This window comes from Carcharodon carcharias, chromosome 8 (assembly GCF_017639515.1).
Source record: "Carcharodon carcharias isolate sCarCar2 chromosome 8, sCarCar2.pri, whole genome shotgun sequence".
NCBI lineage: Eukaryota > Metazoa > Chordata > Chondrichthyes > Lamniformes > Lamnidae > Carcharodon > Carcharodon carcharias.
This window is the reverse complement of record NC_054474.1, coordinates 137,011,385-137,032,897: the sequence shown is the minus strand read 5'-3', so window position 1 is coordinate 137,032,897 and position 21,513 is coordinate 137,011,385. Positions and strand designations below refer to the sequence as shown.

Genomic DNA, 21,513 nt, shown 5'->3' with positions numbered 1-21,513 from the left:
AATCCTTTCATGAGTAGGAACAGTTTCTCCCTATCTACTCTGTCTAGACCCTTCATGATTTTGAATACCTCTGTCAAATCTCCTCTCACCTTCTTCTCCCCAAGGAAAACAGTCCTGAAATCTCCAATCTATCCTCATAACTGAAGTTCCTCTTCCCTGGAACCATTCTCATGAATCTTTTCTGCACTGTCTCCAATGCCTTCACATCCTTCCTAAAGTGAGGCCCAGGTTTGGATGTAATACTCTAGCTGAGGCTGAACTCGTGCCTTATATAAGTTCAACATATCCTGCTTGCTGTTGTACTCTATGCCCCAATTATTAAAGCCTGGGATATTATATGCTTTATTAACTGCACTCTCAACCTGTACTGCCACATTTAATGACTTATGCACATATACACCCAGGTCCCTCTGCTCCTGCACCCCCTTTAGAATTGTATGCTTTATTTTATATTGTCTCTCCATGTTCTTCCTACCAAGACTAATCGCTTCACATTCCTTCATTTTTAACTTCATCTGCCACCTGTCCATCCAGTCCACCAACTTGTCTATGTCCTTTTGAATTCTATGCAAGCCTGCTCACAGTTTCCAATGCCTTCAAGTTTCATATCATCCACAAATTTTGAATTGTGCCCTGTACATCAAGGTCTAAGTCATAAACATATACCAGGAAAAGCAAGGGTCCCAACACTGACCCCTGGGGAACTTCACCACAAACCTCCCCCCAACCTGAAAAACATCCATTGAACACTAGTCTCTGTTTCCTGGCACACAACCAATTTCGTATCCATGTTGCTACTGTCTCCATGAGTTATAACTTTGCTCACAAGTCTGTTTTGCGACCAAGTATCAAATGACTTTTGGAAGTCCATATACACCACATCAACAGCATTTCCCTCGCAAACCCTCTCTGTTAGCTCTTCAAAAAAACTCCAGCAAGTAAGTTAAACACAACGTTCCCTTAAGGAATCCATGCTGACTTTCCTTAATTAACCGTGTGACAATTAATTTTGTTCCAAATTATTGTTTCTAGAAGTTTTCCCGTCACCAAAGTTAAACTGACTGGCTTGTAATTGCTGGGCTTATCATTATGTCCTTTTTTGAACAAGGGTGTAATGTTGCAATTCTCCAGTCCCCTGGCACAACCCCTGAGTCTACAGAAGACTGAAAAATTATGGCCAATGCCTCTAATGATAAATTGAATATTACTTCAAAGAAAGTGAGTAAAGTTGTATCAAAGGCCATATGTGAAAAGTACATAAAAATTAAAGAACAACTTTCGTCAAAGAGAGATAAATATTTGAAATAACCTGCCAGGCAGAATAGTCAGAGGCAATAACATATTTTGGATTATTCGGAATACATTTCAGTCATGAGATGGGAGGATACTAGAAGATGAATTCTGATGGGCTGAATGGCCATTTTTCACTCCTGACTTTTCTTATAATCTGGGATTTCCCTTTGCCATTGAGAAATGTTGCCCCTTAACTTCCACAACTTGGGAGTGGAACTGTGGAGATCAGATGTTTACCCTGTGCATGAATTTGATGGCATTTGAAGGGATCCAGCTTGGTACCTGCCGAGACCCTTGTATACTTACCTAGATCCTGACCCAGCACTGCAAGCCTCTCTCCCGAAGTGCCGGAGAGTTGCCAGTCTCTGATTGATTGGCACGTCTCTGAAGCCAATTCCTGTTATCCCTGAGGGGGTCATTAAATGTCTGCAGGGCAGTTGGTGTTCCCCTTAGCGGGCTCCCCACTGACTTTGTAGGTCATGGGGCAGGGAATTCAGTATCTTCAGCCCTATGTTAAACAGCGGAGAGAGCTCCCACTTAAGCTGTTAGATGTCCAGTCTCTTGTCTCTGATAACATTACCTGCTGATATAAAATTCACAGCTTCCTATTCTCAGGGAGATTATGGCAACTGTTTAAACATATTAGTATGGAATTTTCTTCCTTAACTGAGTAGCGTCAGTCTGTCACCAAGTTTGAAAAGAATAAGACTCGATAAGCTGGTTAGGAAGTGGTTCCACTAACTTTGTCAGTTGAAATCTTGAAAGTCACAGGAGAAAAGAAAGAATGAGGAAGCCAAAGGTTTGAGTTCCTGGGAAAGAAGGAAGTAAAGTTGGGGACAGTGCACTGACTCCTGATTTCAACACTGTGAGAGCAAAAGACTAATCTATTTGCCATAGCATTGGTCCCTTCTAAGTAGTGCTCTATATTCTAAAAGGACCAACATGAGGTTTGCCCAAAGAGGTGTGCCAGTGAGCAAGCACTAGATATGTACTGTGTCGGTTACTTGTTCATAAATATTTGAGTCACTAACATTCATTTCCTTTTATAAAACATCAGATGGAATATTAGTTCTCTAAATATTCAGGCCCAGGACTCACAGAGTTCAATTGACTTGATGTAGGGATAGGCAGCATTTCCTTTAACGTTGCAATTATCCATGTCGAGTATGTCTGATTGATGCAAGGAACAACACATGCGCTACATTGCTTGGTTCTCGAATGTTTATTCTAAGCAGGCACTCAAAAGCACTTGCCTGGGTGAGTGTGGCTCCCACAACACTTGAGAAGCTCAACACCAGCCGGGACAAAGCAGCCCGCTTGATTGGCACCTCATCCACAAATATTCACTCCCTCCACCACCTTTGCACAGTGGCAGCAGTGTGTACCATCTACAAGATGCACTGCAGGAACTCACCAAGTCTCCTTATACAGTACCTTTCAAACACACGACCTCTACCATCTAAAAGGACAAGGGCAGCAGACACATGGGAACACCACCACCTGGAAGTTCCCCTCCAAGCCACTCATCATCCTGACTTGGAACTATATTGCCGTTCCTTCAGAGTTGCTCGGTCAAAATCCTGGGACTCCCTCTCTAATAGCACTATGTGCGTGCCTACACCGCATGAGCTACAGCAGCGCAAGAAGGCGGCTCACAACCACCTTCTCAAGGGCAATTAGGAATGGACAATAAATGCTGGCCTAGCCAGTGATGCCCACTTCTCATGAATGAATTTTAAAAAAGAGTTTGCAGTTAGATCCAGGTGTAGAAATTGCAGCGCTCTGATTTCCAAAGGACATAGCTTGTATTAAACCAGGATGTATCACCTATTATCTTATGCCTGCTATTCTGAGTATATATTGGAGCACAGTGATAGGTAGTCAGAACAGGAGAACAAGATCATACAAGGAAGACCAGAGTAGATTTGAGATCCTATTAAATATGTTCTTGTTTGCTCATACTGGGAGTCCTGCATTGTCTGAGCTTATGATACAGAGACACAGTCACCTGCTACAAGGCATTCTCTTGAGTGGTTGTTTACTGTTTGAGAATTCAGTACCTCAGTTTAATTCCCAATAAACTGATGTTTTAATGGGGAACGCCAGTGATTTTAGGATATTTGATACATCAATAACTCTGAGCAGCCTGAGGGCCCTTGAAGAATTCTAATGTGATCAAATTTACCTCCAAAATACATTGCTGTCTTACAAGTACGAAAAATAATTCTGAAAAGCAAACAGGCTAAAAATAATAATTAGAAGAGGGGGCATTACAGAAAGCCACAACAAAAGACTAGTTCCTGTCATGTTGAATTTCACAGTCCCAGGAATAGGGGCAACTATTGCTTGTGTGCTGCATAGCGAGGAAGCAAATAAATCCCAAGAGCAAGAGAGACCAAGGCTGCTGAAACATTAGATGAAATTAGGATTATAATTCTCTTATGGTGTTTTTGCTGAAGCAATTGTGATGAAGGAGGCTTTTTATATTCTTTCACTTGTAGGTATGTATACTCACTTGGATTGTCTTTAAGTTATGTACTTGGACATTCATAATTTGGCATTTACTTGATCGATATTTCTTAGTGCAAAAAACTAACACACGAGTATGAATAGTTATTTTTAAACTGGAGACATCTGAGAGTTTGCTACACAGGGCATTTTAGCACCGCCATGTCTAAACAGATCAAATACTTTTACATGAGTATGCAAGGACTATATTTAAAATGACCAAGACAAGCAATACTTGTAGTCAATACTCCATGATTTTTTTAACTAGTATACTCGAGCTTTTTTTTTTGATTGTACGAAAATTTTCCTTCATATGTATAAACACATTACCTTCCTGAACTTGACATTTGCTTCCAAAGGAAACAGGAAAAGGGGATTTTAGAGCCCCTAGGAAAATAACATTTTGCAGAAACGTACCATTTTGCTTTTCACTTTCCCATCAGCGAGGTAAATTTCAAGAAAATATAGTGAAATGTTCACGTAACCTTTACTCTGTTGACATTAGACCATACTACTAATGACTGATTGTTAGCAGATGGCCTCTGTTTTTACGTAAAAAGCGACTAGCTTTTTTTAAAAAAAAAGTTTACCAAATGAATTTAATTTTTTCATAGATCCAGTTCACACTTTGGCTAACCCAATCTCCCTTTTTTCTTAAACTTACCATCGTTTGTATAACAATGATTCAGAGGGTGAGAGTATACTGTACCTCACAGGATAACAATGCACAACAGATATGTTTTGGGAGGATGGATGTTCTTTGGGCAATGGTTGGCAGCATTGAATATATTTGAAATTTCAAATTTACAAAGTCCAATAACTGTTTCTGTTTGACAATAATATGCAATACAAGCATAGAACAACAGTTTGTATAAATTGCTGCGTGTCTAGCTCATTAATTGTTATGTAAAAGTATATCCCTCAGTTTTACTTCCCAGTTATCCTATGAGTCATAATAATGTATGAAAAGCTTTCTTTCAAAACATCTTACAGCCTTTTATGTTTCTTGGATGTAGGACTTTACGACAAATGTTCTTCATCCCGGGACAAAGGATGGGCTCTTGGGATTCAGTCCGTGAGTGACTCGGGTAACAGGGACCCACGATTCTTCTTCTCTCTAAAAACAGATAGAGCTCGCAAAATGACCACCATCACAGCCCACCAGAAATACCACGCTAACCAGTGGGCACATTTGGCAGTAACGTATGATGGACGTAAAATGAAGCTGTATGTTAATGGAGCCCAAGTGGCCGTGAGCAGTGAACAAGTAGGTGACATCTTCAGCCCCTTGAGCAAGAAGTGCAAAGCACTAATGCTTGGTGGAAATTTTCAGAATCAGAACTACCGTGGCTACATGGCTGATTTCAGTTTGTGGAGTGAAGGAAGAATTCAAGGGAAAATAATTCAAGACATGAAACACCATGCTCAGAAAAACAATGAACTAGTCCTTCATGACAACTTTGAGGACGTGGAGATTCACTGGCTAACTGTAAAGGATAGTAAATATCCTCAAATGGAACCAAAGCATCATAATGGCTGGTTATCAAATACCAATTTGGAACCCCCTCCTTGTGGCCAAACTGTCTGTGACAACGTCGAAGTCATAACAAGCTACAATAAACTCTTCAACTTTCGCAAGCTAAAGACTGTCCGATACAGGGTTGTCAACGTCTATGATGACTTTCATCGAAAACCTACTGTTACAAAAGAACAAATAGAACTTCAGCACCAACATTTAAACAATGCCTTTCACAGATATAACATTACCTGGGATCTTATAGTTTTGGATGTTAAAAATTCCTCTCTAAGAAATCGTCTTATTTTGGCCAATTGTGACATAAGTAAAATAGGGAATGGGGACTGTGACTTGGAATGTGACCACACACTAACAGGAAATGATGGTGGAGATTGCAAACCACTGCGACGTTCCTCTTTGCTAAAGAAGAAAGGAGATGGGGTGTGTGATATGGAATGCAATGATGAACTGTACAATTTTGATGATGGTGATTGCTGCAATCCAAATGTGACTGATGTAACAAAGACATGTTTTGACCCCAAATCACCCTACAGGTAGTATTAGTAAACATATTCAATCATCATTGAATAATTACTATGAAATGTATATATCTCAAGGCTCAGTTCAAGTAAATGCCTCTGGAAGTAAACATTTCAAACATAATACTTTTGAAAGTAAGGAAATGGTTCAATTCTTTTTTCATCCAATTGCATATTGCTGTCTCACTATGAAGTAACTGTTCTAAGTAACTGTGCATAGTCTTTTTGGGAAGTTTAGTAAGGATTTTTTTTCTGGCTAAAGATAGCCACATAGTCTATCATTCTTTACCTTGAAGAGCTTGAATGGCTAGATGGATAGTCTTGTTGCTAGATAAGAGTAATATTTGTACATTCTTCTCAGTGTTGTTTCATGCTTAATAATCAACGCTAATTAATTGCAACTTTGTTTTTCGATGGATAATGTCAATTCACTTAATTGCAGATGAAAAAAGGCTTTCTTGAAGCCCTTTAACATAAATTCATCTGGGAGAATGTTGTAAAATTTTAATTGGCTTTCCTTGGACATATAGGGGGTGAGATTGGTCTAGGCCAGTAGCACACAATGGGCTTATGGTGAATTAGCAGCTGATTTCACTGTGCCTGATCTTCCTTCCACTGAAGCTTACAGAATGATAATTTGAATCTTCCAAGTCAATGGAAGATAAAAACTGGCGCAGTGAAAAATTGGCTGCCAATTCAGTACCAGCCCATTTCACACTACTAATGTAGACCAATTTCAACACCCTAATTGAAAAAATATATATATTTTGAGGAAAAATAATGTCTTAAGACATTAGTGATAAAGAATATAGTTTGCAACTTGAGAGTGCAGGATATCAAGTGTGTTCCAATGTTATTAAGATCTTTGAAACCAGTGCAGTCAAGGAAATTCTGGAACTTGACAAAATGGTTTGTAATATCAAGATCTCAGCTTCTTTACTATCAAAGAACTTCTACCTTTATTAAGAAAAAATATTTTAGCAACAAGACATTGGTGCACATTTGCTGATGGTAGCCAATGCTGGGTTTTTGTTCATTGCTGCATTCTGTATGAATGGGGTGCTGAAGAAGTAGTGGTCTATGCAATAATTTTAAGGATTCTTTCTGTGTGTTGGTTACAAAAAAAACATTTCTACACATAAGATTCTTTCACACTAGTTAACTAGTCTCAGTTGGTAGAACTGCTGCCTGAGTTGACAGCTTTGGAATCAAGCTCAATTCCAGGAAATGAGCTCATCAACTAGATTGACATTCCAGTGCAGTACCGAGGGAGTGCTGCATTGTTGGAGATTGTATACTTTGGAAGAGCCAACAAACCAAGGCGCTGTGTGCGTGTTCGGTGAGTGTTAAAGATCCTGTTGCACTATTGCAAGAAGAGAAGAGGCTCTTGGTGCCCTGACCAATATGCCCTCTCACTCAACAGCATCAAGAACAGATCCATTGATCATTCACCACATTAATGTTGGTGGGATCTTGCTGTGTGCAAAATTACTGCTGTGTTTGCGTACCTAACAACTGTGAATGGAATTAAAATATAATTTGAGATGTTTCTGAGATGTGTGATAGGAGTAATGTAAGTGTAAGTCATTTTTTTATTTTGAATTCAGAGGAACTTCAAATGTCCAAAAGCTTAAAGAAAATCCATGAGACTTTTATTTGAATCTGGCAAGTAAAGAATTTTGTTGCTTTCTCTGAAGGTTCAAAGTTGTTTCTGAATCTGAAGTTGGCCCATTTAGACCTGTGCTGATTTTCTGGCTGAGTTTGGACATTTTTGATTTTGGATGCCATTTCTATCCCTTTCAGCGAGGTCCAGCCATTGATATTTTGATGAACAACAATGCCTTTGAAAGTGACTGCACCATTAGGAAAGCTAAATCCAAACGCTGGAAGGAGGATTCAGATTCTTCAGTGTGCTCAAGCCACCTACAAGCCACCAGTATCTTTGAATTCAGGCCTTATAGGATTCATGCCCCATAAACTTCAACACCAGTCTGACACCCTGGGCTAGATTTTCAAGTGTTAGCAGGGTCAGGAATGGATGAGGGCCTGATTTAGGAATCGTTTTACTGAAAGGCATCTCTGGATCCCAACACCTCCAGGGTGCACTCCAATTTTCAAAGGCAGGGCATGGGGAGGGAGTCAGGAACCTTCTTGCCTCCAGTTAGTGACCTGTTAAACTCCTTGTGATGCTTGCCAAAGGGCTAGGAAGGGTGCAAACTGAATTTTCAATCTGGAAAGCTTAAGGTGGAAAATGTCGGGAACTGGGAGATCATGCACTGGATCGTGTGCATTAACTTTTATTTGGCCACTTTTGGGCATGATTAGGTTGTTGGCCCTTCAAGGTGTGTTTTGTTGTGTGGTACAGGCCTAGATAGAGGTTTTGGGAATTGTCTATTCGCCTGAAGTATGCTGCTTGAGTCTGTAGCTTCTTAAAACCATTACTCTTTATTTACAAGTACTTATGGAAATTCCCGCCGAAAGCCAATGGACTTTTGGCTGCCTCTCTAAATTTTCCATCCTGCCCTGTAACGTTTCCTGCCGCGGACGGGACCAGAAAATCCAGGCCTTGGATCTGAACACAAGGTTGGAGTTTGTCCTTCCAGATCTCTCTTACTTCTCAGTCATGTGATCTAACATTATTACATCAGCATCCTGTATGTTTCTGTGGTTAACCATTTAATCTACAAGGTGCTTTCTGCTCTCTTCATCAAGGCAGTGACAGGCCCCTACATGGCTGCTGGCTGACTTTCTTATATGTGCTTTGCAGCTCTGCAGGCCGTTCTGCTTCCTGATAATATTCAGCAACTCCAACCGGGTGCTGAGCTCACCTCTGGCCCAATTAAGGCATCTACATTTCAAAGTAACATTGTGTGAGCGATGCAGTTGCAGCACAGAGTTGGGACCCAGAAATTATCAGGGAGTCAGGTTCCCAATCCCGATTTGGAAAGCAAACTCCCTCTGTCTTGCTTATTGTCTTCTTTCTCTTGTTTCTTTCTCAGCTCCAAAAGCAACAGTCCCTTTGGTCCAACTGTGGCATTTAAAAATCGAATATTTTGAAAATATATAGCTATGCTATTATCACAATTTTTAGTCCCCTTGCACCTCAAGCATCATATTATGGGGTTAAAATATCAATCATGGTCCGTAGACCCTTTCTGTCCATTGGTAAAGCACAGCAATAGATTTGGATAATATGTGAGATGTCAGTTTAGGATTTTTAACATTTCACCTTTGGACATTAATAAGCAATCCATTTCCTATTGAAATATGTATATAAACATGTCCGTAGGTCTAGTTTGTATTCAGTTGTATTTTCTTAATTGAAATGTTTTCTATTAGTCAATGGGAAGCAAGTTTATATGTTACAGGGAAGATATGTTATAGGGAAGGCAGTCTCAGTATGGTGCTTAAGGGATTTATTACATTACTTCATTCTGTCCACAATCTATCAAAAGCAAAACACATTCAAATGTACAATAGGCCTATCGTACAATCAATCTACATGCAATGGAGGTGTATAGTGGTACGTTTGAATTTTACTTCAGTTGTATGTTTTCACAGAATTGTTATCAGTTTACGCTAGTGATAATACTGGTATCAAAGATCTATACAAAATCATGGAATACACTTGGGCCCACTTAAAATAATCAGTGATAAGATCAATTCAGCAGAGAGAGCTGACTTTTAACAAAGTACCATTACACAGTAGCTATGCAGTCATAGCCTTACCCCCTAGAGAGTGACAATCATGTAACGGGACAATGTTTCCTCATCAGCCTCCAGGTAACACTTGTATTGTGAATGCTAGGATTAAAGATTGCAGTTCTCTTGCCTTTTGTCTGACATGTTATTGGAAATATCCCCACAATCTCAGTAACAATTTATTTACTTTGCACTGTTAGTTTAATGCAGAGAATTCACAGGTTAGAAGAGGGAGAGAGAAAATACTTTCTTTCCCACATCATACACATTAAAACAGTAATACCAAATCATTAAGCTTTTAATGAATAATCAATTAATATTTATGTGAATAATGTAGACTGTATGCATAAGATCTGAAATGACTGCCACGTAGATATAAATATAAGATCATACAAAATGACCTTTAATAAACCCAATAAAGAATTCAGGAGAAACATTTTTATCCAGATGCAGTTAGAGCAGGGGTCCCCAAACTGTGGGTCACAACCCCCCGTGGGGTCATGGGACAAGCAATTGGGATCCCAAGCTCCAAGATAGCACTGGGGGCAGTGGAGCAAAATCTGAGATTTGACTGCCCTGGGGTTGGCTGCAAGGCCCCTTTAAATGCATATAGTTTTTTTTAAGGGAGTGTAATGAACTGTGAGGCCCAATAACTGACAGCTATTGGTAAAATAGTAAGTAACCGATCATATTTTTGTGTGCATGTATTCCTGATGCTTGAAGTTCCCAATTCACCTACCAGCTCCCCCCTCCCCACACCTCGGTCAGCTGCTCTTCCCCCTGCCTCAAATTGTAAGTCTGGGGTCACAAGTATGAAGTATTAAAAAGGGGTTTGGGAAGCATTGAGTTAAGAGTGTGAAATTTGATCCCATAAGATACAGTTGAGGTGAATGTCATATGTGGATTTAAAGGGAAGCTAGATAAACATGAGAAAGAAAACAATAGAAAGTTATGCTAAAAGAGTTAGATGAATGAGGTGAGATGAGGCTTGGGTGGAGCATAAACACTGGTATAGACCAGTTGAGACAAACGGCCTGTTTCTGTGCTGTACATTCTATGCATTTCTATGCAATAGGCAATTAGTATTTACTTTGCGTGTGTTCTCAAAAAAATTTTTGGAAATTTCAAAATGGCTTGTTTCACATTATGTAACAGTGCCATCAGCTCAATTCAAGAATAGGAATGTTCCATGGTATACACAAGAATTGAGGAAAACTTATTTTATCCTTTTATGAAAATCTTAGATACTCAGGCATATTTTCAGTAAGATTTGATTGGACAACTGTCAGAGGGGGTGGAGGTTAGATTAATAAACTGTCCTCTCAATGATTTCTAGTAGGAATGTGATGAAGCTCTTTGTCTGACCCCAGCAGTTTTCAGCTGGCTATTTAAGAATCTCACAACACAGAAGATTATTGGCTTGTGTGTAATTTTAATTACAGTACTTTGATATCAACAGTCTAACTAAATCAATTTGGGAGGAGACACTATTCCTAAACATATGTTTAGAAAAATGGAACAAAACTAAATGAAACCAAAATTTGCACTGGTCCATGGAATATTTATTTAGTCATCACACAATTTCACTTCTGAATGTTGAATTATTTTGAGATTTGACTTTACCTTTCAGCTGTCTGATCACAGGACAGGAATTTATTGTATTACTTATTGGGGTCAATGCCTCCATTTCTCTTGTTTCAAATCATGTGATACCTACTCTGGAGACAGATGCTTACATGAAATGCATGCCCTTTATTACTGGATCACCACTGTCCCTCAAAAGGGTGAGACTATAGGAGCCTGGAGGTAGTGGACTCCCGAAGACTGAGTGATATGAAGCATTGAGGAGCTGAGGCAAACTGACCAGGAAGGCCCCAAGTTTGATTCCAGGTCTGTGGCTAAGTTGCCAGGACAGCAGCTGAGTGCCAGAGTGATACTTGGCACTATCGTTAAACATGGGAGGGAAAGTGCAGTCATGTTTCCTGCTCCTGGTGACTGTCCAGTGCCTCGCCTGGGCATGTGTGATGTTGGGACTGTAACCCAGTATGGAATCAGTGTCTATGATTCCTTCCATTCTTGCATGGCCTGCTAACATTCACTGCCATGGGCCCACACATGAAGAATGGCAAGAATGCCAGAAATGACAAAATATTACCTCAGCAGCCTCAGGAGATAACAAATAGTGCAGTGTAATTTTTACGTACTAAGTAAGAAATAAATCTTCCAGAGTCATGTTTGAAAAAAAAATCATCTGTTCTCGCTGAGGTTGTTTTACACTGCATAGAATTCTATCAACCCTACAGCACAGAAAGAGGCCATTCAGTCCAACTAGTGTATGCAAGCATTTATTTTCCACATAAGCCTCCTTTCCCCTCTCTTCATCTAACCCATCAGCATACTCACTATCCCTTCCTCTCTTGTGCCTGTCAAGCTTCACTTTAAATGAGTCTATGCTTTTTGCCTCAACTATTCCTTGTGCTAGCAAGTTCCATATTCTTATCACTTTCTGAGTAAAGAAGTTTCTCCTGAATTCCCTACTGGATTTATTGGATATAATGGTTTGCAAGATTTAAAATAGGCAATTAAATAATTTAGCATTTCAAGAAAACACATAAAATTCTATGGGCATACACTCGAAGCCTGCCTAGCGCTGAACATTGCTAAGCTCTGGCACTTCATCTTAAACTAGGGTGGAGCTGTCCAAAGTAAACAGAGAAATCTGAGTGCAGCTTTCTTCTTGGCCAACTTGTTCTTTAAAGATAATTGTGCTGAGTTCCAGTATGCTCAGCAAAGTAAGGGTTAATATAATGAATCTCCACTTTCCCCACCATCCACATCCTACCCACAGACATATCACATTTTTTAATGATATCTGAGAATGGCACTTGGCCCAGAGGTAGGTAGAACTTGTCTCTGGGTGCATAGTGAGGCTGATCAGGGGTTCCAAATTGTGATTCTGGTTGTGGTCAAAACAAAGTATTTTTCTGCTCATGATCATTGGGCCTATTTAGAATCATTACAGTATTTGTGACCAGAAACGTTAAAGGGTAAATCTTAAGATGATTGTAATTTATGTGAATGCTCGCAGTAGGAAAGATGCTGGGGTAACATTCCAGGGCTGTCCTTCAATACCTTGCCCAAGCAGCCATTCTTTTGTCAGTCTTTTGGGGCAATTAGAGTGCATAAGCTGTCCTGTCATGAGTGTCATTGCGGCTGTGCCTAAAGCTCAGCCAATGTTGAGGCACACATAGTTTTCAGCAGAAGTTACTGGGTAGTGATTAGCAGCAGGACTGCTGACTAACTTTAACCCCCTCACCTGTATAGACATACAGAAGCCAATACCATAGTCTCTTCAGCTGGGATCAGCTAACTCAGCTCAGACCAGGAATGGAAACTGGGACTTTTTGCCTGATCTGTTTGGCTCTGTTTCATATCAGGCAGCACACTTATCAAATAAGCTATCAGGCTAGTTGGCCACTGTTTGTTTTCAAGACTTTGAAGTAAATGGATTTATATCCATGTAAAATGAAGACCATAGTGCTTACATTGTGGGAAGATACTTGTTAGTATATAATTAGCTGTTTACTAGTGAACCTTGACATGAGTTGTCTGGAGAAGTGTGAGAACTACATCTCACAGGTTGAAGCTCATCATTTATCTTTTTTAAAGTGTGGTGGGTGCACGCACTCTGGAGCCCTCTTATCAGCTTGAAGCTACGCATCCCACCAATTGTGATTGTGTTGTGTATGTCACCATTTTATATAAGTGTAGTTTGGTTACATTTAACAACATGAAGACCACAAACTTGATTGGGGGAAGAAAATGCATGAAGTCCATTTCCTTCTATTTAAAAGATTTATGACTCCACCAAAAAGTAATTGCTTTACTCAACCATATATTCTGGCCTACCGTCCTCTGAAATCATCAATTTCCAAATGACCCTGCTAGCTCCCCACTCTCGTATATTGTCCAAGATTCAATATCAGCCTTCATTGGTAGGAAATAACCTTTGATAATGAACCAATCCAGTTTCAAAAATTGAGATAATGGAAAGAGAATGATTGATTTTGTACCAATAGAAGATGACAACACATTCTTTCCCTCACCGTTTTTTATGAAATGAAGGTGTGAACAATGTATTAATAGGGTATCCATCTTCCTGGTAATATGCTTTATAATCTTTTTGTTCAAAAGCACAATCCATGATTTCATTCACATCAAGGTGCAGGACCACAGCACCTGCATGTGATGCCATTTCAGCAAAAACAAAACATGTTGCTCTACTCCCTTTACAAAGCCAAAGATAAATATTTGCCAAGCACCCATCCTGAAGACAGTCCTTCTCTAAATGTTATTTATTGCATGGCCACACACCCATCTCAAAGGTTATCCCCAAATTCCTCATTGTGTCTTTACCTCTCCCCAAATATTTTCTACTCTTTTCCCCTGTTCTTTTCAGTTCAACATCTGCTGTTTTGTCTCTCCATCTTGAAAAGCACTTTGTGATGATTCTCTGTATGTCAGAAGTGCTATAGAAATAAAACTTACAATTCTCTTGCTGTTTGATCCACGATGAGGGGAGGTAGAATTTTGAGAGTAGTGATATTAACAGCTTTTAAGAATATCACTTCTCTAAAGTATGGAATTGCAAAAAGAGCATAAAAGGAGCTGTTTGCACTATATTATGTTCAAAGAAAGAAAAAAAATCAGTACCTGACCTTAGAAATTATCTGGGGTCAGGTTCAGGGCCAAATATGGTAGTAAAACTGTCACTTTCTGCTGATTATGCCCTTGGCATGGGTTCAAAATAAGGAACTTGGCATAAATATTTTTTGAAATTAATTTCACTTAATCTTTTATGGGACAATAGCTGTAAAATTAGATTTTCTCCATTGGCACTTTCTATTGCTGACATGAAGTAATCCCTTAATACAAGTTTAAGGATTAGACATTTCATGTTGCTCACTTCTGTGTAATTGTTTAATATCAGTGAGCTTATCCACAGCATTTTCATTGCAACCTTTGCCCTGTTGCTTTAAATCTCTTGCTTGTCTTTGATGTATGCCCAGATTTTCTCTAATGTAAACCCTGTTAGCTATTCTAATGCACTTAGTGAACAATGAGGCCAACAAACTATGTTAAGGTGATGAGCTCTTAATCAGAGTTATCTTTATTTTTATTGATTATTGAAATGCTTTTGTGATTTGTAATCTCCTCCCGCCCCCTCCCTTTTTTGAAATATCTTTTGTTTGGCCTCACTCTCTCCCTAATTGTCACTTTTGTTCTTCACATCCACTTCTTTCCTATGAGTCCCATTTAATTTTGGATATGATATCTCTTTTCTTATGATTAGTTCCTGTCCATTGTCACTCAACAGAAACAATTCACAAAGCACTTTTTGTCATTCTTATTAAGTGTAAATGTTGACTGGCCCAATTTAAAATCACCAGAAAGCAGCACTAACTGCCATGAGAAAGCGCAACAGATTTTTATTTATTGTTATCAAAATGTTTCATTTTGGCACAAAAGCCATAGGAATCAATGATGACAAAGTTTTGCATCTGATGCCAAGTTTTATTTCTAGTGGATCAATTTAAAACAGCAATGAAACCCTTATAGAAGCTCAAGTCATTCAGCAAATATTGTTTCCCAATTTATTTACAGTGGCTTTATCCTCTTGTGATACTAGCATTTGCCTTAGGCTGTTTTGAATAGCAGTACCAAATTCCCCTCCCATTCTTGTACCAGGTTATAATTAAACAAAAGTGGACTTCTGCAATGCATGTTTAAATATATAGAGAGAGCTCTGCCCATCTTCATTCAGGAAGCTTGGAAACAGTTTTTAATATTAGGAAGGTGTTCACCGTCCCAGCAACATTTATTCATAATTACCAATTCAAGGGTTTCATATGCAACCCATAATTATACCCACGTGAGTTACTTAACATGTCACAAGCCAAACCATCTGTCGCATTAGCAACTAGATTTGTGAGTTATATCTTACAGAGTAAGAATATTTAAGATAACCTTCAGGATTGATGAAAATTTCATAACTGAAGTAAATACACAGTCAGTTTTTACTAGCACAATTAATATTTCCCACAACCTCTATGAATCACAGGATTATTAGATGACATCTTATTAATATTGCTATCATACGTCATATTTCATAATCAAGTAAATAAGATTTTGCATTCGACAGTTTAAAACTGAAAAGATCTTGAAATTAGGCATTATCAGTGCCAGACTGATGAATGTGTTAAACCTATCAAAACTGAAATAGATGGATTTAATAGGCAAGCTGCCTAGAGTGGCAGAGAAGCAGAGTATGTGAATGAATAGCCTCCCTAATCTGTAAGGGGACTGGACATCATGGATAGACAATCTCCTGAGATGGCCAGGTGTATAGATAGCACAGATGACAATTTGCATTTACAGTGCCTTTATCATAGAAGGACATCCCAAGGTGCTTCATAGATGCATAATTGAGGAAAAAATGCCAAGCCACGAAGCAGATATTAGGAAAACTGACCAACGACCTGATCACAGTGTGGGCTTAAGGAAGCTTTTAAAAGAGAGAGCCACAGAGCAATGCAAAGTTTAGGGAAGGAAATGTAGAGAAAAGGGTTCAGATGGTTGGCAGCATGGCTGTCAATGATGGGTTGATGCCAAGTGTAATTAGGGGTACAATGTGTTTGGGGTTGCAAGGGTAAAGCAAGAGAAGGCTTGTTAAGAAGATAAGGAGGGGAAAACCTGTATGGAATATAAAGATGAAAATTTGAGGTATTGGCGGATGAGGAGCCAGTGTAGATCATTGAGGGCAAGGGTGATAAATGCGTGGGATTTGGTGTCAGACATAGGCAGCAGTGAGTTTATAGAGGGAGAATGGGAGGCCAACCAAATGATGGAATAATGGAGTCCAGAGGTAATATAGGCATGAATGAGAGTCTGAGCAGCAGATGTGCAGCAGTAAGATTTCTGCTTTGTAAAGACGGATGCAAAGTAGCTATTAAGGGCCTTTGCCATTTTTGTACCAACATTGATGATCCGATCTTCCCAAGCATCCAACTCACTTTTAGCAAGCCACTCATGTACCTATAAAATAAAATATTGTTCCTTTGTTGTTTCTTTGAATTTTTTCCTCATGCTCCTTCTTGCCTTTCCTTATTTTATTCTGAACCTTTTTTCTTATCTCCTCATAATTTCCCCTCAATCTTTTCATTATTATTCTTCTTAAAATGATCACAGGCCTTCCAGGTCAATTTTTATTGATTTTTTAAATTTAACCATTGTATGCGAAAACTCCTAATAGTTTTCATTTTCAAAAAATGAAGTTACCTATTTGATGCCTTTGCAATCTTCATTTCAGTATCATCACACTGTTGCTCGACAGTTCTATGTGAGAATTTTCTTCCTATCTTAAGTTAGGTAGCTCGGTCTTCATCTTTTTTTTTTAAATTTGGCCTGTGGAACTCAATCTTTCTCAATGCAGCCAACTCAATTCTTTCCAAATCATATATGTTTTAGTGAAGTTTTTTTTCCCCACTGCCCCATCTTCCAAGTTCTACTTTGCCTGCATATTGTTCTTGTCCTAGACTGTAACTTTGATTGAGCAGGGGGAGGGGGTGGGTGGGGCACATGGATGGAAATGGAACAGGATTTGGTAGCCCTTAAACTGATGGTAGTTCACAGTCCTGCCCTTGCTACAATGTTCTTTAAATCTAAGGAAGAAATAATGAACAGTGCTACCTCTATGATTGACTAGTTTTTGAGAAAAAGTCATTTATGCTCATTAATCTCTACACACAGTGGTCAGGTGAACATATCTGATCCATAAAGCATAACATAAATCTGCACCCTCAGGTCAAGAAGCTATTATATAAGAACGTATGTATATATAGCACCTTTAAATATAGTAAAGCAACCAAAGGCACATTACAGAATCACAGAATTTTAACGGCACAGAAGGAGGCCATTCGGCCCATCGTGTCTACACTGGCTCTCCAAGTGAGCATTATGACCTAATGGCATTGCTCTGCCTATTCCCTGTACCCCTGCACATTGTTTCTATTCAAATAATCATCTAATGCCCTCTTGAATGCCTCGATTGAACCTGCCTCCACCACACTTCCAGGCAGTGCATTCCAGACCCAAACCACTCATTGTTTGAAAAAGTTTTTCCACACAACACATTTGCAGGGGTGTTATTACACAAAATTTAAAACTGAGCCCCTTACGGAGTTGTTCAGGCAGGTGACTACAGACTTGGCCAAAGAGATTGGTTTGAAGGAATGCCTTTATGGTAGGTTTGATAGAAGTACAATATTGGTACCACTTCAATTGCAAATAATTCCGCAATTAGTACCAAAATCAGATACATTCATAATGTTTGTCAAAAATACTGTTGTAAGAAACTGGCTTTGAAAGTACGATATAAGAAAAACTGCTTCTGCAATGTCAACCTTTGATAATTGGCTCACAAACTTTGGAATCATGTAGAAAATACTTTTTGGCACACAACAGATACTCAGATTTGTGGTTTTCGATATTTTTATAATATATTTTTAATATACTCTATTTAAAGATGAAAGGTTAGGGATATTTTATAAGTATAAAATTTTATTATGGCTTGTCTGGCCGACATTGCCCAAGGCTAAATGACAAGTGATATTTTACACTCTTTATCAATTGCAGATCCCTGTGAAAGTATTATAATATGCAGCTGTTCTTTAAAGAGGGCTTTTATGAACATGTTGACATTCTCTGCAACAGACATGTTTAGTTCTTGAGAGCTGGTCAGTTTTCTATCACACCTATCACGTTTGGCAGGTTAGTGCAAAGAATAATGTAATACCTTCTGTGATCTGAAACTTTCCCATCTAGTGTCGAAATGTCTAGTCTTCCTGTCAGTGTCGGTTGCTATAAGTTACTTCCTTGGACCGATTATGATCTACATCGTAGCAGCAGATTTAAAAAAAGTCTCTTTGCACCGCTTAAGGATAACCGTCTATAAAGATAAAGGCAGAGATATTTAGAAGCTCTTCCTGAAGAGCTAATGATCTTATTACTTCCTAAATTGCATTAGAAACTCAGTAAATAAACCTTACTTTTCTTAAACATCAGATAAAAAGCATTTGTATTCTTCTTGAACTCCAGTTTTGTGTACATGCATTTTTTGATGAAAAGGAGGACATAGATCTGCCCTTTGTAAACATTATATAGAGCTTTTTTCTTGGTTAGTGCTCTATTCAAGCAGATTTGTAATTATAGAAAAATCTTAAATGCATTTATAAAGATCAGGTTTATGATTTTGCTATGACCAACATACAAAGGGCATTTCTGCTCTATTTGATTTTGAATCTGTTGATTTAATACTATTTGCTGGACTTTACAAGTGCAACAACAAGTTGCATCTTTTAAAAACTTTTTATTTCTCAGTCTAGAAAGCTGAGTTTGATATAATATGAAAGCCGTAGGACAGTCTGCCTGACAGTAAATGGAGAGTGGAATCATGGGCAAACACTTAATGGGTCAGTAGGTACAGAATGCCCAATATTGGTACCTACTCATGCTGTTAGTAGTTTCACTGTACGGTACTACGTTTTGATTTTAGGAACTTAGTGCAAACATTTTAATCTAGGATCTCTAAATCTTTGAGGAGATTTACCAGTATGATAGCAGGTTTGAGGGACTTAATTCTGTGTAAGAACTAGGGAAGCTGGAATTGTTCTCCTTAGAGCAGACAAGGTAAATGTGAATTTTAAAAGGAGTGTTCAAAATTATGGTTTAAAACAGTAGATAAGGAGAAACTGTTTCCACTGTCCGGTGGCGGTGGGTGAGGGTTAGGGTGGGGTTGGTGGTGGAGGGGTGGTGCGGTATTAGTAATAGGGTTAGAAAGGAGACACTGGCAGGTGATAGAACCAAAGGCAAGAGAAGAGATCTTTAATTACACAACAAATTGTTACGCTTTGGAATGCACTGCCAGAAAGGGTGCTGGAAGCAGATTCAATAGTAACTTTCAGAAGGGAATTGAATATATACTTGAACTGGAAACTAGCAATGTCAGGATAAAGCAGAGGAATGGTATTATTGAAGAACTCATATAAAGAACCATCACAGGCACAATGGGCTGAATGGATTCGTTCTGTGCCATATAAACCTATGATTGAGCACTAATGATTTTGAGGTAACGTAAATAAAGAAACAATTGCAAAAATCCTACGTGCATTTGAAGTATTACATCACTGTTCCTGGGATTACTGGGTCACTGGATCTCAACAATGTGGCCTTTTTTTATGTATGGCATCCAGGATTTTCCGATCAACATTATTTTAATGTTGGTTGCAACCCACCTCTTTCATTGGGTTACAGCCCATTTCTAAAGTAAAAGCGATCAGAAAATCCAGACTGAACTGTCAGCAGGTTATTCACAACTTAGCATCATAGCTGGGACCAATCCATCCTTGACCAAAGGTCTCACAATTGCACATTCCAGCAGAAGATACTGAATGTGCAATCAGGGGTGTTAGACCTGGCTCATATTTGCACTTGCTAGCCCAGGAGACTGATTGGGGTAACCCTACTCGTGAGACCTTCTAGCTCAGCAATGGTCCAAAATAAAACCTGAAATCTTATTAATAGAATGATAGAAAAGTTACGGTGCAGAAAGAGGCCATTCAGCCCATTGTGTCTGCGCTGGCAAAAAAAGAGAAAAAAAGAAACTGGCCTCTCATTTTAATCCCATTTTCCAGAACCTGGTCCGTAGCCTTGCAGGTTACAGCACTTCAGATGCAGATCCAGGAACCTTTTATATGAGTTGAGCATTTCAGCCTCAACCACTAACTTAGACAGTGAGTTCCTGATGCTCACCACCCTCTGGGTGAAAAGGTTTTCCACATACCCCCTCTAATCCTTCTATCAATCATGTTAAGCCTATTCCCTCTAGTAATTGACCCCTCAGCTAGGGGAAACAAGCCTTTCCTGTCTACCCTATCTAGGCTCCTCATAATTTTGTACACTCAATTAGGTCACCCCCTTAGCCTCGTCTGTTCTAAGGAAAACAACTTTAGCCTATCCAATCTCTCCACATAATTGCAATTTTCAAGCCCTGGTAACTTCCTTGTAAATCTCCTCCGCTCTAGCTCCAGAGCAATATGTCCTTCCTGTAATATGGTGACCAAAACAGAGCACAAAATTCCAGCTGTGGCCTGACCAGGATATTGTATAGTTCCATCATTAGATCCTTGCTTTTTGGTCTGCACAATTTATTTATACGCAAGGCAGTGAGCTTGAAGATTGATGACTAGGGAAATATTAACATCTATTGATTCTCAGAGGGCTGGAGAAGAACATTTAGGCCGGGATTTTCCAGTCCTACCCACCACCAGGATCTTCTGGTTGCAGTGGGTCCTGCCACAGTGGGGCCAGTAAATCCCGGCCATGGAAACGTTGAGTGTGGAGGTCATCTTGCACAGCCTTGGACAGACTGGTCTTGATGGGCCAATTGGCCTTTTTTCATTCCATGCTTTCTCATGTTTTTAGTTTAAGATGACCTGTAATGCACCCCATGCAAAATAATGTCAAATATCTCGACCTTAGTTACTAAGCATTCTTATATTTCAAAGGAATTTGTCAGTTGAAATTTTCCAGAGACTATTTGGAGAAAAAAGAAGGTTCTTAAATGAGCTTGCAGCATCACTAATCATAAGGAAATCATGATCTAAAAAACACGCGTGCAGCCTGTTCCAATATTGTCTATTACATACACCAATTTAGTATTAGACCAAGAAAATAAAAGGTCAGGTTAAAAGGCTATTACTCTGAATAGTTTTGAAGTGTAAAAATATATATATTTTAATAGCTATAGGATGCCATCCTGCCAGAAGGAATGTATAATATTTCTGTCCGCATCTTTTCATTTAGTATATTATTCATTTCTTGGGAGAATACGTGACC

The 21,513-nt window shown here is 39.0% G+C and overlaps 1 protein-coding gene across 1 annotated transcript in view; it reads left to right on the top strand.

Annotated features, from left to right (window-relative positions):
- The window catches only part of pappaa (pregnancy-associated plasma protein A, pappalysin 1a), a 310,054-nt gene that overhangs the window by 26,890 nt on the left and 261,651 nt on the right, over nucleotides 1–21,513 (top strand). Inside the window, exon 2 of the mRNA XM_041194444.1 lies at nucleotides 4,818–5,871. Coding sequence (XP_041050378.1) covers nucleotides 4,818–5,871 — 1,054 coding nt within the window. The remainder of the gene's footprint in view (nucleotides 1–4,817; nucleotides 5,872–21,513) is intronic.